The sequence below is a fragment of the Mastigoproctus giganteus genome, chromosome 8, assembly GCF_048544385.1.
Source record: "Mastigoproctus giganteus isolate SK-2022 chromosome 8, ASM4854438v1, whole genome shotgun sequence".
In the NCBI taxonomy this organism is placed as follows: Eukaryota; Metazoa; Arthropoda; class Arachnida; order Uropygi; family Thelyphonidae; genus Mastigoproctus; species Mastigoproctus giganteus.
Window position 1 is genome coordinate 36,322,718 of NC_143582.1, and position 19,591 is coordinate 36,342,308.

Here is a 19,591-nt window from a genome sequence, read left to right on the forward strand (position 1 = left end):
TTCTTTTAAGTATTAGTCCAACCCTCTCCTTAAATTTCGAAAATATTCTTCAACACTACAATCAGGTCACCCAGCAGATGATTTTTTTTACAAACACTAACTTAAAAACCTGAAGTCTCTCTCTCTCTCTCAATGAGGATAATACTTTGGGCCATTAAACAGTCTTGTTGTTGTTCTTCACACCATTTCTATGTGGTCCATATCTTTCTAAATGGGGTTTCCGTGGCTGTATGCAATAGTGAATATGAAATATTAGCTTCATTGTAATAACTATATTTTATGATATATTCCTATCCGATTTAGGAAAGTAAATACAGGTAGTTCTCGACTTTACGAGTTAATTCATTCCTAGCGCATGCTCGTAAAGCGGGAATTTATTTCACATAGACATGAGGTTAAAAATAGGGTTACTTTCTCAACAATGAAATTAGTTAGCTAATTAGTTTATGTTTAAACAATGATTGATTTATCCAAAGAAATGAAAACGTAGCCTGTAAAATCAAGCAAATAATAGAGAAATTATTTACGACTTACAAATGTTAAAGAATGTTTATTCTTCATCTTCATCGACTAAATGCACACTCGTTGATCACTCATTATTGGCTCGGCACTCGTTGGTTTGTTGCACAAGAAGTCGTCTTCTTCAGAAACGTTTCAAGAGGCATTTGTTTCCAAGATAATCTTCTCTTTTAATTATAAATTTCATGATTGCATGCATAAGCATTTTTTAATGGCACACACAAATTGCAACTAACATGATTCGCTTGGAGTAAAAAGTTTACGAAGCTTAAAAAAAAAGGAATGAAGAGAAGATTCTGAAAATTTATTTGTTTTTTATACGATTGAAGATTTCAGTAAAGGGCAAACACATTTCACCATAATAACGTAAAAACCCACACAATTCCAGCTATCGGTATTTTCGCAAATGCAATAAGATCGAGTTTACTACCCATTTATAATTGCTTGCAGTAACAGAAAAGCCCAATAAAGTGGAAAGTGCAAATTTCTTTTTATTGTTTTATGGTCGTGACCTCCATAAATGTGATTTAGAAAAATATCACGAAGGCATTTAAAATTGATTCTTATAACAGAACATATGATAACGATGAAAGTGTTGTGCATTTTAATGGTTTGAATTGGTAACTAATACAATTTACAAACCATGCTCACAACTTTTTATATGGCCTTAAGGTCACGCTGGTGACCTTAAAAATGACATTTTAGAGAGATAAATAGCTTAGTTATAGAGCAAAAATTTCAACTTCCAAGATCTTGAAACTAATTACCAAAAAACTATGTGTTATTGGGTTCACATTATGATATTTTAACGATACGACAGTATCTCAGGAATGGATGAATATCGTAGAGCTGGGTACACTGTATTGTACATCTACGCACATGGTTTGAAATGCTTTATTTATGAATGTTTAACATTCATTTTTTGCAATTAATGTTCATATTTTCGATTTTGTTGATACTTGGGGGGAAAAAACTCTTAAACCCGAGAACTCGTAAAGCGAGAACTGCCTGTAGTTAATTTTATTAGGATCATCTCCCAGAATCTGCAATAAATTTATTGATGACTGTGTATTAGCAATTGATTTAAAGGTGTTTAAGTGGATGTTTTGAAAGTGGGGACAGTCCACTAACAAATAGCGAATGGTCAGTTGTACTTGACATGATGTACATTGGGGAGTGCTGTCATTAGTTAATAGATACAGGTGAGTATGCCCAATCCTTAGCCTTCCTAAAATTGTTTCTTCTTGTCTGCTTTCCTGGAAACTGGAGAGCTAGAGCTTTGGTTCTGGTTTTATTTGGTATAGTTTGTTTCCTGGATAACCTCTCCAGATTAGTGACCAGCTATTGTAACATACTTTACTGATAAAGTCTGCAAAAGAGTAGTATCCGATTGTTTGGCTGCGAGAGAGAAAGAGAGAGAGAGAGAAGTAGAAAGGAATCACCAAGAAAGAGAAGAATGATGATATCCAGGGCCCTGGGGTTAATATTCAAGACATAGCTTAACTATTGCTTCATAATGCAAGCATCAGCAACCCTATGCATGTGTATCATTAGGTAGGAGGTAGGATGATTTTCTGTAGCATGGCAGTAGTATTATAATAATTCAAATTGCTTATTTCTACAATGCCAAAATTTTCAAATGGGATATTTAGTATTAGTCATATAGTGCAAGGAAGCCACAAGCTTTTGCCACACACACACATGCACAGTGATATAGCTAGAATTACTGCTACCTATATGCAAGACCTTGCATTTACCAATGTTATATCTCAGCAGCCATTTTTCAGTCTATCCCAAATAATCTGTCTTGTTGAGGTAACATACCATGTTTATGGTTATTGTCATTAACCACCTTGCCCTCCTTTGTATCATAAGAAAATTTAGATATTAAATTTGAAATAAATAAATAATTTTTTCTGTTTATACTCCAGGGATGGTCACACACAAGGGCAAAGGAGTTCACAAGTTAGAGAGAATACAAGAAAGAACTACACATTTAGTAGTCACACAGGCTTGAACCATGGTTATTCATATATTAAATGAATACTTAAATACTTACCCAATAACATTAATAAATATTATAAATATTAAAATGGTTGCATGGCCAACTTTGTGGATTCCCACAAATAACAAAATATGGTACATGAAGTGTAGTGACCATTCACATACATTCTCTATCTCCTTCCATTCAACCTTTATCCATAGCAGTGGGTGGGATCCCCTAATGCTACATTGCTCCAATATGGAACTGTAATAAATGCTTTACTGAAATCCAAGTAAATGGTGTCAAAATTATTATTTGCATCAAATTCTTTAATGACAATTTTCTAGTAGCTAATCAGATTAATCAGACATTATCTCCCTTTAACAAAACCATGATGCAATTCCATTATAATTCCATTCTCTCTAGATGATCCTGTATTACATCCTTAAATAATGATTCCATAAAGTTTGCTTGCACAGAAGTCAAATTTCATATCTTTAGTTACTCATTTTATTCTTTTAGCCACTTTTGTAAAGAGGTTAGATGTCTGCATATCTCTACCTACAGGAACTTTACCTAGAAAGGATGTGCTCATTAAACTAGCTGAAGTTTTGATGACCTATTTTTTTGTTACTTCCTTCAATATAATTAGATAAATTCCATCAGCTCCTGGTGCTTTATGTTTAATTGTGGTAACCTTGCATCTAGTCCTTTTCGGTTATCATAAAATCATAACTCAGTTAATATTAACAAGACCACTGGCATCCTTAATTTTAAAAACCTTCCTTACATGCAAATGTGGATGCAAAATATTTATTTGACTTAATAGCAACGAGTTATTATGAATTGTTACTATAGATATTAAGTGGCCCAATATGGTTGCTTCCTTTCTATTTTAATGCTAACATAAACAAAGAATCCCTTGCTACTGTTCTCTGGATGCTTAGCTAAAAACTTCTCATAATCTCTTTTAACATGCCTAACCCGTCTGAGGAACTTTATATTTATTACAGGTTTCTAGATTTGCTGATAATTTATAATCATTCCATGTACTTTCTTCTCTGCAATTAAGGCCATCAGTATTCTTTTGATATTCATTTTGGTCTATACCAGTGGAACGCAAACTTATTTCGCTCGCAACCCCCCCCCTTTATTGAAAATAAAATTTATGCGACTCCTCAATGTAAATCCCAAGGGAGGATGACAAAATTTTTAGAGAAGAAAAATGGCATTTTATAAATTATGTAGCAGAAATTTTCATTTGAGTACTGAGAAAGGAATAAAAAAATGTTTCCTTTTTAATTTCTTTCTATACATTAAAATAATTTTCCTCCTAGTGATATTTATTCAGCCAATGGGAGAAGAGAGATGTGGGTTACATGGTAATATGTAGCAAATACCAAAATATGTAACAGAAGCTTGTTTTACGGTGGTAAAACAAGCTGCTGTTTAAGCGTGGTCATGCGCTATGTTTATCCAACATGACCACACGGTACCATGCTTGATTTCCATATGTAACGTATTTATGTATTCATAGCAGAGGAAAAGACACGCAGTGTCGAAAGCTTCTGTAAGTATTTTATTTTACTTTATCAAAAGAAGCAAGCGCAGCGAGCAGGGTACAAAGCCCCCTAATACACATTAAAATAATTGTTTAATATTTTAATTGAATACAGCAAAAACCACAAATCAAATTCTAATTCTTCAATTAAGATTGCAAAACAAAAAATGAACAATTACAAAACAAAACAATTAATGAGAAAGATGAGCCTGGATAACCGATAATATTTGATCCATATTTGGAAGCAATATTTGAAATTAATAATCTTGTGTCATCTTCTGGACCATGTCTGGAAAAGCGGTTTTGTTTTTATTGCTGTTAATTTTATGACATAAATATGTATACTCGAAAGGCAGCTATCATTGTATCGCCATTTTCGATATTTCTGGATACTCATCTCGAGGAAAAAGCTAAATTTTTTCACAAGTTGTAGTATTGAAACGGGCACGTACTGCTTTGTCAGATAACAGGTTGATAAGATCTTCCTTTTGCTCAATGGTAATTTCGGGACATGAAGAAATTTCAAAAGCAAAGGGATCACAAATCCAATACAAATTTTTATCTGGAGATACATTAAATCGTTTGGAAAAATTCTTAATTAGCATTGTTAAGGTAGGAGGCAATGATATCTCTAAACTAAAATATCAATAATACTGCTGTTAACAAAATCAAAAAACATGGGAACATTTCAGTATTATTACGTTCAAATTCATTCTTCTAAAGGTTATTTTGGAAAGCTTCTGAATACAGGTTGTTGTTGTTGTTATGGGAGTTTAATGGCGCATAAGCTACCATGCTATAATGCACCTTCTGAGTACAGGAACTCCACGACTTATGCAAATTCGACTTTATGTAAGTTTTTGCTGGCTGGTGAAAACTTAAAAAAATCCTAGAAACGTATTTTGCATTCTGTAGAAATAAATGGAGGTATTGTGAAAATATCATAATGTGAACCCAATAACACATTTTTTTTTTTTTTTTGGTAATTCGTTCCAAGACTTTGGAAGTTGAAATAAAGCTATTTATTTCAACTAAAACTAAGCTATTTATCTCTCTAAAAGGTCATTTTTATAATGGAAATTGTGCTACACTTTCATCGTTATCATATGTTCCATTATAAGAATCAAATGCAATCTATTATAAACGGGTGTAAAATCGATCTTATTGCATTTGCAATAATCCCAATAACTAGAATTGTGTGGGTTTTTTACATTATTATGGTGAAATGTGTTCCCCCTTCACTGAAATCTTTAATCATATAAAAAACATAAATAAATTTTCAGAATCTTCTCTTCATTCCTATTTACTTATTACAATGATGAAGGGAAAGTGACCAACAGAAAGTGGAAGCGCTGGCAGTGCTAGGAAACAAAATGAAACTGATTTAGAAACGAAGATAATTAATTAAGAAGCAGGACAAAGTTTGTCATCTATTGCATGGAATTAGGTCTCACTGCTTCAACAGTGAATACTATTTTATGGGACAGTGTGCATATAAAAGAACATGTTCAGGGATTAACGTATTTCACACCAGGGCCAGTCTGCCTCAACAGTGATCACAAAACAGTGTTCAGGTGCTATATCAAAGATGGAAAAGCTATTAATAATATGGATGGAAAATCAGATTCAGAAGTGAGTGCCCCTGAGTCCAATGGCCATTCAAGCAAAAGGAAGAAGAATTTATGGAGATATTAAGGATAAATACAGCAAACCCCAAGCCAAGTTCTTGGCAAGCAAAGGGTGGTTTAATAGGTTCAAGCATCACGCTGGTTTCCAAAACACTAAAGTATGTGGTGAAGTCGCCAGTGCAGATTCTTCAGCTGCAAAGAAATTTTGTGATGTGTTGGAAAAAACCCCTTCTAAATCTCCACAGCCCTCAACTTCCACAGTGGTGTGCTTATCAGCTGGAGAGTTAATTCTGGCAACAATGCTCGAAAGGTAAAACTTGCTAATGTTATGCCTATCTCTTCTCTTTTTGTAATTTTATAATTTTGAAATTTTTGTAATTTTGTACACTTTTGTAATTTTTCCTGCACATGAGATAAAAAAAATTTAATAATTCTATTTACATGTTCATCGAACATTTCTTTCTTCCTTCTATCAAATTCAGTGCACATAGTTGCGAGTGCGGAATTTCTCTAAATGCTTATTTAAGGAAATTCCAACTTACATAGCATTTTGCGGAATGCAACCCTTAAGTCGAAGAGTTCTTGTATTAATATATTTGTTCCCTGTCCTTGAAGACTTAAGTTTAAATCATTAAGTTTTTCAAATATATCAACAAGGTAGCTAAGTTTTCCAAGCCATTTTTCATTTGTAAACAATTCAGCAAGGTTCTGCTGATCTGTATCTGATAAAAACAATAAAACTTCATGTTTAAGGCCAAAAAGATGTTGCAACACTTTACCACTGGACCACCCAACTCACTTTCATATATAAAAGAAGCGTTTCATAAACGGATCCCATTTCATTAAAAATTATTGTGAAAAGTCTGCTATTTAAGCTTCTACTTTCAATAAATTGATCACACTTACTGCATCTTTCAAAACTTCATGTAAATCAGTTTGCATTTCCTTCGCTACTAATGCTTCCCTACGTATAATGCAATGATTCAAAACTGTATTTGGAGCACCTTTACTTTGCCCTTTAAACCTTTATTTAATGCAGCCATCAGTACAAATCGCAACACAGTTGTTCCACATTGGATTATTTGTTTGAAAGAAAATATTTATAACATCAAAAATCTTCTGGTCCATCATTCTTCCTTCCAAAGCTTTGCAAAATAGAAAATCCTCCAAAATATCCCACTCGTAGCAGTATCCAACATATACAATAAGTTGAGCAAAGTTTGGAATATCTGTGGATTCATCTAACTGTATTGCAAAAATTGTCCTTTCTCTCTCAACTGATTTAATAAATTGAATTTTATGTTGTCCGATAACTGCAATATGCCTGGAAACAGCATCTCTGGACAGAGGAATGGTTTTTAAATCGTTGCTGTACTTTTCTCCATGCATAATTGAAATAATTTTTATTGCAGCAAAGAGAATGTACCAAATTATGAAACAGCATAAAGCTTGCATGCTATATATTGTATACACACTTGCTATTTAAGTAAAATCAAATGCAACAAGGCATCACATCTTTAAGAATATAATAATCTATATAATATTGGTGTAAACACACCATAGAAAACTCTTAAACAAAAAAAACTACATTAGCAGTTTGAAGAGCATCATTTTAGCTGTATCTCATATCATGCTCTTCCTTCACAACGAGTTACCATGTATTGCACTATCTCAAATAAGTAACACTTCACTAAAAGAGAAGACTACTGTTACTTATTCTCAGTGGGCAGCACCACCACCCAGATGGCACCGTTTCAAGGCTTGCTGGCTTTCATCGGTGTCATGTCTGCAATACCAGGGTACCTGCCCTGGTATTGCAGACATGACAGTCCTTCAAACTACTAATGTAGTTTTCTTGTTTAAGAGTTGTCTATGGTGTGTTTACACCAATATTATATAGATTATTATACTCTTAAAGATATGCCTTGTTGCATTTAATTTTACTTAAATATTATCATATACACCTTCTGGCATCTCTCATATTGTGGGATTATCTTCACAACTGGATTGTCAATGTCTACAATACCAGGGTACCTGCCCACCCACCAATGAAAGGCCAACAAGCCTTGAAACGGTGCCATCTGGGTGGTGGTGCCCACTGAGAATAAGTAACAATAGTCTTCTCTTTTAGTGAAGCGTTACTTATTCGAGGTAGTGCAATACATGGTAACTCGTTGTGAAGAAAGAGCAGATATGAGATACAGATAAAATGATGCCCTTCAAACTGCTAACGTAGTTTTTTTGTTTAAGAGTTGTCTATGGTGTACTTACACAATATTATATACACACTTGCTATGTATATTTATTGCTACCACACATTTGCACCTCTGGCCTTTAGGCAATACAGTACAGGCAATTTGAGAATTTGTGATGTAGGAAGCCCGAATTAAGAGCTAAAGGGATTAATTGAGTAGTACCGGTAACCCTCGTATAACATGGTTTTTAGGTGTTTATTAGGTTCCTGTAAAATGTCATGTTGTGCGAAACTGCGTTTTCTGGGACTAAGAAAAAGTACAAAAAGGGAGGTTACATTCCAAAAGCTAACAAAAAATACATGTTGTTATTTCAGCATTTGAGTAGTACTGAGAAGTCACACTAGTCAGCTGCAGCCAGTGAGCAAATTAAGGAGTATTCCCGACGCAGTATGCAATAGGGTTCATTCGTATCTCAGACTTGGTTCGAGTAGCAAAGTCTCTATACTTACCATATTGAAAAAGTAATTTTAACAAAAGGGTTTTAGCTTTTATGTACACAAAAAAATAAATTTATTTAAAAATTTTCGTGACCCCTTTAATTTATCCCACAACCCCTCTGGGGGTTGCATCCCACAGTTTGTGCCCCACCGGTCTATACCAAGACCAATATTTCTTTCATATAAAATTCTAGAATAACTTCCCAGAACATTTCTCATTTAGCATTTATTTATTTTTTTAAAATTATCATTTGGTTCCGTTGAAAAGAAATTATAAGATGTCTGACTAATGTAATCTTCCTTCTGGAAACAAAGCACTTGCCTCTTTTCTTTGACATCAGTTATTTCTATTGAATAAATCGCACATTCAATTTGTTCTGTACTTGATTCTACACAGAATAAAGGCCACAGATATTCAAAATCAGCTGAACTGTTACACTGATTTTTTTAACTAATGAAATGCTGTGATCCCGTCAAATTATTGTTGCCTTTCTTCTTTATTTTAATTTATATTCATTAGCATTGGTCATGTGTTATCAGTATACCAGGATTTCATTTGTGAGATTTCATTTTACAGCAATACCCCACATAGCACTGTTGTTGTTATTTGGTTTTTAGGAGCATTAGCAACCAAGGCCATATTTTTCCAGGGATATGCGGTGGTCATTCCCTGACCTTTCCGCATCCTCCATATTTGGTTGTCATGGGCTCGAACCCCGGTCTAATCAAGAAGCGTGTGCTACGCACTGCTGCTCCTGCCCACCTGGCTACGGAGGTGCCGCATAGCACTGATAATTGGTACCAAAACTATTCCATGTTATGTGAAACCGTGATGATTGAGGTATAATTATAATGGGTTTTAATTGAATGCATACCAGAAAACAGTCTACAAACAAATTATAATAAATCTATAAACAATTTGCACTTGATAGACAATTAAAAGGATTTGAACTTTTAAAAAAATATTGCAAAACTTTTATTAATGAAAAGGTAACATCATGGGAGATGAGAAAAAAAGCTTTAAAAAAGCGGTTGTTTATTTAGGTATTTCAATAATGACGTGTGGTGAAGCCGTCTCTTCTTTTTCTCAGCGTACAAGTCTTTGTAGCATCGAATCCCAAAAAAATAAAATTTCCCGTATCTTGATGCTATGTTCAACATTCGGATCTCCATTCTTAATCACCTCGCAGGCCATGTCAACCCCCCCAAAAAATTTTCTCCAGTTCTTCTGCTGAAAATTGTTTTGGTGGCACTTCAGTGTTATCCACTTCAGAATTGTTTTCCTCTTCTGCATATGCAGTTTGCTCGTCAATGTCAATGAGGGTTGCATCATCTAAGTCACGTACATTGGCAGTGTCCAAAGTTTCGAATCCCAAGTCTTTTCCAACCATCACAATGAAATTATCTGAATTTGCGATTCAAAACCAGTGAAATCATTTACCAAATGGGGCAAAACATGCTGCCAAACAGAACGCATGTTGTTGGCAGAGATTTCTAGCCAAGATGCAGATATATTTTCGATCAGATTTAAAGGGATAAAAGAAAAAAAAATTTGAAATGAAAAGTTTGATAAACTATCATGTAATCTTGTCAGGATGGAATTAAGAATACTGAACACTATTGCATGTTGCAGCTGACTGTCTGAAGGGAGCTATTGTCACATGTGCATGGTAGACAATAGAGTTAGCACCACAGCTTATATGTATAGTATTTGGCTACGACAACACAGCATATATGCATAGTACCTGTCTAGGATATTGAATGAGTTTTAATATGTACAGTAAATTTTTGACTTAAACTTAATTGAAAGCCGTGTTATTGTGAAACCTGTGCTTGAAGCCGTGCTAAGCGAGGTATTGCTATAATTGGTTTCAGTGCCTAACAACAAGGACATTACTCTAAATTTTCTGGGACTAAAATTTAATTTGCCTATTTGGCATCATCATTATTATTACTTATTCTAAATTCCTACGAGGTACTATAATACTCTTATTCTTAATTTGTCCCCCACTTCATTATCAACTTATTTATTTTTAATACTGATTTATTCACTTTGGTTTATATTTTATTCAACCCATTGTAGAAATAAATCTACAATGTCATGTAGATTTATTTCTTACTCTCTTTTTACTTTTTTTTATCTGATTACTTTTTTTATAATTTATTTATTTACTTATTTTATTTGACACTCACATGCAGATGTGATGAAAATCTTTTTCATATTATTAATTCAAATACATTGGATTCCAGTTATTTGGGCCACCAGTTAATCGGGGCAGCCGGTTATTTGGGGAAAATCTTAAAAAAACAGAAACCAATCGAGAAAATAGCCAGGGTTTACTTCGCTTAATTGGGACAAAATGCTGTTTAATCGGGGCAGGAGATCGCAGCACTGGAGAATTACCCTATGATTGTCTCAGACGGTACCACGTGGTTTGGTCGAAATTCTGGAGGTCACAACCATAAAACAATAAAAACAATTAGCAGTCACCTATTTATTGGTCTTTTCTGTTAGTGAAATCGATCTTACTGAATTTGCGATAACACCGGCAGCTGGATTTATGTGGGTTATTATGGGGAAATGTGTTTACACTTCTATAAAATCTTCAATCATATAAAAAAATTAATTTTCAGATCTTCTCTTCATTCCTATTTTTAAAGCTTTGTAACTCGTTACTCCGTTCTCACTTGCGTATATTGTGTTACTTGCAATTTGTGTGTGCCGTGTTCTTTGTTATTGACTGCTTATCTTTTTACTGTTTTAAATTTTATCCCACACCCATAAATGTTAGTGAACAGAAATGTCAACTAGTTCGTATGTACATATTACAGTACGTATTAATTATTCCAATTATCACGTATATTCTTCCGATTTTCACGTATTATTTAGTTTTTTAATTGGTAAGGTAATAAATTTGTGCTTGAATATATCTTTGCTTTTATAGCCTGTGGATAATATTCCTCCTAATTAGAATCGCTGTTTAATAGAATTAAAATTCAATTCACAAACGTGATCACAATGACCGGCGCTTACTGCACATTGTATAGTGAACGGTACTTTACTATGGTGACTCCATCGCAAAATGATCCAATTGTAAAGGGGGGATACATTGTATTTTTAACTATTTACGTGAAACTTCGGATAATTGGGGCAGCCGCTTAATCGGGCCAAAATGCACTAGTCCCAATGTGTCCCAAATAACCAGAATGGACTGTATTAAAAAAAAAGTATAACTAACCTCTTTTTAAGTCCTCTAATGAAAACATTTTCTGATTCTTGTTTAAAGGAAATTCTGGTCTCTCTTCTGTTGCTGCTCCTAAGTATATAGCAACTAGTGCCATTACATGTTGTTTCTGCGAATCAGAAAGCACAGGCTCTACCCGATCTACAATACTGCAACAAAATAATATTAGTTTATTAGCATTAGTAGAGGCATGTGATGCAAGTAAGCAAGCTTATATAGCACTGACCAAACCCCCCCTTCCCGTTTCACCCATCCATTCATTCCAAACGTTTGTCTAGTTCTGCCTTGAACTTATTTAAGTTGTTGACCTCCACTACAACAGATGGAAGTTTGTTCCAACTATCAACCACCTGCTGGATAAAGGCAAATTTTCTATACATCTATTCTACAATTGTCTTTCCTCAATTTGAATTGATGTCCCCTTAGGTGAGTAATCTGAGCAAAAGGTAAAATCCCATTAGCATTGAACTTGCTCAAACTATTCAAGGCCTTATACACCTCAATTAAATCACCTCGCAGGTGTCTAGTCTCCAGAAGCTACAATTTTCAGAACTTAAGCCTTTCTAGGTAAGAGAACCCCTTCGTTCCACTCACCAATCTCAATAGCCCTTCTCTGAACTTGTTCCAGCAGCTCTACATCTTTCCTAAAATGAGGTCTCTAGATCTGTATACAATACTCAAGGTGTGGCTTGACCATTGCCTTATACAAGGGGACAATCATCCTCTTATTACTGCTAGCAAACTTCCTGCTGGTATATCACTGACAAGACCCCCCATGAGCTATTCTTGCAGCCTGTCTGCACTCATCAGAAAACTTCATATCTGAATGCACAATTCCCAGATCCTTTTCATTCTCCACTACTCTGATACGTTACTCTAGGGTTACTGCTACCCACATGCAGTACTTTACATTTGTCAATGTTAAACTTCAGTTGCCACTTCAGCCTATCTGCTCAACTTTTACAGATCTTGTTGCAGTAGCATACTATCATTACTGTCATTAACAACCCTGCCAACCTTCGTATCATCTGCAAACTTTAGACATTAATCCTGATTACCTTCATCAATACTTACTTACTTACTCCATGGCACTACGGTCCTTGTAGAACCTTGGTCCTCAACGATTTTTCTCCAGTTGTCTCACGCTAAGCTGTTGTAGGTCGTTCTCTATGTAGTCCACCCACCTCCTTCTCAGTCTTCCTCTCGGTTGCCCTTCCATTGCTTTCCTTGGCCATCTTGCCCATCTAAGTCTTGAGCTCTTTATCACTCCCACTATATCCGGTTCTCCATACAGTTCCTTTTGCACTTAGTTTGTCCTTATTTTCCACTCTTCCCCAACTTTTACAGGGCCCAAGATTTTCCTTAATATCTTCCTTTCCCATACATTTAAAGATTTTTTGTCCTTTTTATTAAGCACCCATGTTTCACTAGCATAAGTCACAACAGGTTGTACCACTGTTTTATATAACACTAATTTCATTCTTCTAGAGAGTAGCGTTGATCAAAAGTGTTTCTGCAGGGATACCTTCATCAATATCATTGATAAATATAGAAAATAACAATGGGCCCAACAAAAACCCCTGAGGGACACCACCAATAACATTAGTCCACAAAGAGCAGTGTCCATTGATTACCGCTCTCTATCTTTTCCCACTCAACCATGCTTTTATCCATTGTAGCAACTTTCCCTTAATGTCATACTGCTCCAATTTATACAGTAGCCTTCCATATGCCACAGTATCAAAGGCTTTCCTAAAATCTAAGTATATGGTATCAAAATTATTTTTTGCATCCTGTTCCTTTGTGGCCACATCATAGTATCCAGTCAAATTTGTCAGACAAGACTTCCTGTTAACAAACCCATGCTATGTCCAAGCTATAACTGCAATCTTCTCTAGATGATCCTGCATCGCTTCCTTAACCAGTGACTCCATTATTTTCCCTGGAACAGAAGTTAGACTAATAGGTCTGCAATTACTCGTGTCACCCTTTGATCTCCCTTTGTGAATTGGGGACACATTTGCACATCTCCAGTCCATGATGACCTCCCCTGAGTCCAAGGAAGCTTTCATAATTATGGCTAAGGGTTTGCTTACTTCCTTTGCTGCTTCCTTTAATATAACTGGATTGATCCCATCCACCCCAGGTGCCTTTCTTATGTTCAATTTCAACAAATTCTCCTCCACTTTACTCTCAATTATTACAAAATCATTTAGCTCTCTGCCAGAGTTTGATAAGCTTCTAGCCTCCACTTCTCTACAGACCTCCTCATGTGTAAATGTAGATGCAAAATACTCATTCAGTTTGTCAGCTACCTCAGCAGGTTTATCAACAATCAAACTGTCAATGTAAAGTGGACCAATCTGATTCATCTCCTTCCTTCTAGAGTTTACATTAAGTAAAGCGTTTACTGTTTTTCTTTGCGTCCTTTGCCAAAGATTTCTCGTAATCTGCCTTTGCTTCCCTAACGTCCTTTGCGACTTGATTACAGGCTATCTTATATCTACCATGCAATTGTGTCTCCTGATAATTTATATGCATCCCATGCATTTTATTTCTCTGCCACGAGTCTCATTGGGTCATCGGACATCCATTTAGGCCTAAACCTTGAACAGTATTTCTTAGTTAGCATGAAAAGCCTAGTAGCTTCCAAGATTAATTCCTTGAATTCTTCCAATTTAGAATTTGCTGTTGATAACATCATCAGTTGGTTCCACTGTATAAAATTTAAAAAATCTCTGAGATCACCTTTATGAAAGCAAAAACCCTTCCTTTTACTCCTAATGGTAGTTACATCTTTAAGTAAATACCACATCAGTACCCTGTGATCACTGCCACCAAGTGGTTCCTTTATCTTCAGATTCTTAATGCATGAATAATCACTGCTGATAATCAGATCAGCAGTGATTATTCATGCATCAGGATTAATAGTTTTAACCACCAAAATTTCTTTAAAAAATATTTTTTTATTTTCTCTAACTTCCTCTTTCACTTCTTTGGTCCACCATGACATTCTGAATTTCCTGTCTCTACTGACCTTCTTCTCAAATATCTCTCTTCCAGTCTCCACTAAAGTTTTCTTAAATTTTTGCCATTCTTCATCTAAAGTCATGTTAGCATCACTTAATTTTCATTTAACTTTTCAACAAGATTTAAGCATTTAACTGTTGTTAGCAAATCTGAGAGTTCTTTGATTTTTGTCAATCTCAAATCTTGTAACTAGTTGTTTAAGATCTTTTTCTATAATGAGGCAGTCAATTATGCTTTTCTTGTTTCTATTATTCTTCTTCCATGTACCCTTGTGAAATGTTAAATGGAAGGAGCAAGAAACAGCTTTTGTAATTAAGAGTATGGCTTATGCAAAATTATAGACCTTTTACCATTATTTTTACCTTTCTCTCCAAATTACCTAAAATATGAAATTGTCATTTCCTACTCTGCTATTTAAATATCCAACCTATTCTTTCTTTGTCATTAGTTTTGACTGCTCTTTCTAAGTTATTGAAGAACTCATTTATTTAACCTCCCCTCCTTTGGGATGGAGGGGGATTTCAACTGGGCTACACGCGTAGACAAATTTCATTACCAAACTTTCCATCTTAAATTTTGCCCATATTACTTTATTGCATGCTTCCCAGCATTTAAACCTAGTATTAACCATATGATGTTGCAAAGAAGCCATAAAAGTTTGCTACTTCAGACAAGGTTCAAATGACTTTTGAATTTCCCCTAAGCTGTCAAGCCTTAACTACCCACAGAGAGCTTATTCCAAAAATTATCACCTTGCTGGTTAAAAGAAGACTTCGAACAATCCAATCTAAACCTTTTCCACCATAATTTAAATTTATGTCCCCAGTTCTAGTACATTATAAATGATACTGAATAAATGAGACATGAAAATTTATATCCATGAACATTTTCATTCATTTTACTATCCCTTCTCAAGGCTCCATTTCAATCAGATCCTTCCTCCCTTAAAGCACATAGTTACCAAGCTCTGTAGCCTATATATCTGAAGGTCTTTCCCATGTGAAAGTCCTGCTGATTTCGCCAGGCATGCTTTGAATCCTTTCAAGAAGCTCTATGTCTTTATTTTAGGTGCAGTCTCTATACTTGGTGACAGTACTGCAGTGCAGTCTTAGAATTTCCTTATGTGGTAGGATTAAGACTTCCCTATCTATCGAAGCAATAAGCAAAAGTACAATAAATCATTAACAGGACATTGTAGGGTTTCCTTGTCACTTGTTTCAAATCCCTCTTTCCTTCTACCATTTTTAATTCAACCTCTAAACATTTAAGTTATTTTACAGCTTCTATTTCCCAAGTGCAAGACCTTGCATTAAAATATAGCTGTCACTTTTCTGACCATCCCTGAAAGCTCAGACAAGTACCGAGAAAGCACTAACTGGAACTGATAAATAAACATTCTTCCAATATTATAAAAGCTACTGATACACTTTCCGGAATAAATTAATTTACACTTAAATGTATATATATATTATAGCTTTTATATCACCACACAATATATTTAAAACAATCAAACATTATTAACTTACAGTGGCAGAACTGCTGGAGAAAATCTGCTTGGTGATTCCAAACATGCTGCTAGTAGTCGGGCCCAATTCAAAACCATCTTTATACTCAGCCAAGACTGAAGTGATGAGTCTGATGGCACTCCTAATAAATTTAAAAAGCAGCAAATCAATAAATTATCAAATTTTTAAAAGAATGTTTATGTACGCTAATATCATAAATGAAATAAAGACTTCTTTATAAGGAAAACTCGCTTCTTGATACAGCTTATTTAATATTCCACATAAGAGGAGAAACTAAGAAGAGTATGAAAAAATAAAAGAAAGCTGAGGGATGGAAGAGCATGAGTCCATGAAGTGTGCATCAGTGTTGTGTGCACCTGTCATCATAAAAAACAAAACAAACAAACAAAAAAAAAAATTTGCAAAAGAGAGAGAAGGGCAACTTCAGAAGGAGATTGAAGTTTCCTCTTCCCTCCCTCCCCCTTCACCTTTTTTTTTTTTTTTTTTTTCATATGATAACAGGTACATACCCCAGTGACTGGGCACTTCGTGGACATGTGCTTTCACATTCCTCATCTTTCTTTTACTTTCTTGTACTCTTCTTAGTTTTACCACTCATATGGAATATTAAATAAGCAGTATCAAAAGGTGGTTTGTTTTCATAAACGAAGCCTTTATTTCATTTATCACTGTTATCTGAATAACTAGAATCCCTCAGACTGTAACTTGCTAATTATAGGCTAATATCTTAAAATGAGTCAACAAATTTGAAAAACTTTATGAACATCAGTGCCAATTTTTGACACAAGTAATATGGCACTTTGCTTGTGTCATTGGCCTTCTATATACCATTTTGATATCCAGAAAAAGTATATCTGTTTATCCTCTATTGTTTAGAGAAGTTGGATTCTACAGAAGATCTGCAGAGGTCCACAAACTTCTTTGCGACCATCTACAGAAGGTCTCAAAGAGGTTTGTGTGTCATTATAGTGGCTGAGTCTGTGACCAAAGAAGTGCTCAGCTGTGTTTGAGGATGAGTTGTTCAAAGATTTTTAGCATACTGCATCCTGTAGAGATTGGTCTATATTCCTTACTGGATTTTTTCCTGTTGTTCTTTGGTGCCCCAGGGGCACCAGAATGCTTTTTCTCGCTGTTTGTGAGAGTGCTCTATATTTCTCGTGTGAATCACAGGATTGTTTGTTCTTCCTTTTGCCTAGAGGCTGGTAAGCCGTGTGCCGCTGCTGTTCATACCTCCACATGGTCTGGGGTGGGCAGGCAAGGGAGTAACCATTGAATTGAGCAGTTGGTGTAGTAGGGGCAAGGAGTTTTGTTTTGACATTTAAACTTTTTGAAATTTTTCAAAACACAGGAGGGGGCTTATTTTACCTCTCCTGAGGTTATTGAGAGCATTTCCGTGCCCTCATCAATTTAAAGGCTTTTTTCCCTGGGATACTCACTTGTTGAACTTGAGTGAGGTCAGGTTTTAGCTTGCTTGTGAATAGATTTTTGTGAGCATTTTAGAGTCATTCAGGGTACAGCATATTTGTGGGCTCTCGATCCTGTATTGTGAGTTTGTAAATTTTGTAAACAGTTGGCTGTTTCCCATTTTAGGGATTCAGCTTTTATTGTAAATATATTTAAATTTTATAATATACAATTATGGAGCCTACAGAAATGATTAGTGAAGATGAATTGTTAGAAGTAACATCAGCAGTCACCGATGATGAAAGAGAAGAGATAGATAAGGAGATTCTATCACAAGTGCAGAACTTATCAGAAATTGAAGTATTCTCTGGAAAAACTATTCCAAGAACTCCACCGCCTAAGGGTTCTGTGTCATCATCATCATCTCTCTCTCTCTCTCTCTCTCTCTCTCTCTCTCTCTCTCTCAGGCCTGCCCCAGGCCTCACAATCTAAGCGATAGTGCGTCAAAATCAGAGAAAAGGAAATCAAGGGCAAGCAACAGTGCCAAGAAGGAAGTCTCAAAATAAAGATAGAGGAGGGACATATAAAAGAAAGTGAGATGATCATAGCAAGGAAAGATCTAAATTTAAAGAGTTTGAACATGTTAAAGAAATAAGAGGAAAATTGAAAGCCTATTTGTTCAATAAATATAGTCAAGTTCCCACAGTCGGCATGAGAATAATCTTGGAGATGCGGCACGTGTTGGAAACAAAAGCAATGGATGTATATATGAGAACTTCCTATCGAGGGAAAGATTAGATAAAAAGGCTCAAGAAGTGAAAACTTATGCTGGAGTAATACAAGATGTTGTGTTGTGGTTTTTTTTTTTAGGAGCATTAGCAACTAAGGCCATATTGCTCCAGGGATATGCAGTGGTCATTCCCTGACCTTTCCGCATCTTCTGTATTTGGTGGGCACGGGCTCGAACCCAGTAATACAAGAAAGTCCAAAAGAAAGGACAGTCCCAAAGGTACTATTGATAAAAGGTGATAGTGAAAGATTTAAAACCAGTGAAGAGGTGAAAACGAAATTATTAAAAGAAGTAAAGCCCTTATTGAAAGATATCAAAGTAAAAAAAACATTAGAATAGTACGAGATTGTGGTATGCTAGTGGGGATGATGATATATGCAAAATCAAAGCCTGTGCCAAGATAGAGGAAGTGGGGTTTAAGACTGAGTGTACCAAGGACAACTGATCCAAGGATTGTGATTTTTGACATAGATAAGGATGCAAACCAAGAAGAGTTCCTGGATCAGTTGTGGGTAAGGAACTGTAAAGACTATAGAATGTCCAAGAAGGCATTCAATGAGAATGTTGAGCTTGTTTCTATAAATAAATCTGGAAATAGTGATATGGTTAATTGGGTGCTGGAGGTCAGGCCGAATGTCTGGAAAGTTATCAGAAAGCACGAAAGATTATATGCCTCATGGATGGCATATAAATTTCATGAAATCTTCTCGGTAACACAATACTTCAAATGTCTAAGTTTTGGACACAATTCAAAATATTGTCAGAGAACTGTTGTTTGTGGACACTGTTCTGAAACAGGTCATTCTTACAAAGATTGTACTCATAAAAATGAAGGACCAGTTTGTAATAACTGCAAACTAAGGAAGAGGGCGATGAACCATGTTGCAGTGGATAAGAATTGCCAGGAATATAAGAGAGCATTGCAAATGTATAAACAGAAGATAAATTATGACTGAAAAACTGAGTGTGATACAGTTGAATGCACAGAGAGCAAAAGGTGTACCACAATGGGGGGAGGATGTCGGCAGATAACCATAAAAAGGTACAACTGCCTGATCAAGGAATGTATCTCAATCCAAAGAGCAGCCACTATTTGACTTGGGAAAACTTTTATTTCAGATGGCAAGCCTTCCCATAAGAGTGTGTCAATGGGCTGATCTCTTGGCATATATGAAGACTGCTCTTGCTTTATATTTCATGGGGTTATCCAGG

At 35.4% G+C, this 19,591-nt stretch overlaps 1 protein-coding gene across 1 annotated transcript in view; it reads right to left on the reverse strand.

Annotated features, from left to right (window-relative positions):
• LOC150081445 (ribosomal biogenesis protein LAS1L-like) overlaps window positions 1-19,591 on the reverse strand; it is a 154,863-nt gene that overhangs the window by 19,663 nt on the left and 115,609 nt on the right. The window contains exons 9-10 of the mRNA XM_090379302.1: window positions 16,186-16,306; window positions 11,624-11,778 (exon numbers count right to left, since the gene is read on the reverse strand). Of these exons, the coding sequence (XP_090235428.1) occupies window positions 11,624-11,778; window positions 16,186-16,306 (276 nt within the window). The remainder of the gene's footprint in view (window positions 1-11,623; window positions 11,779-16,185; window positions 16,307-19,591) is intronic.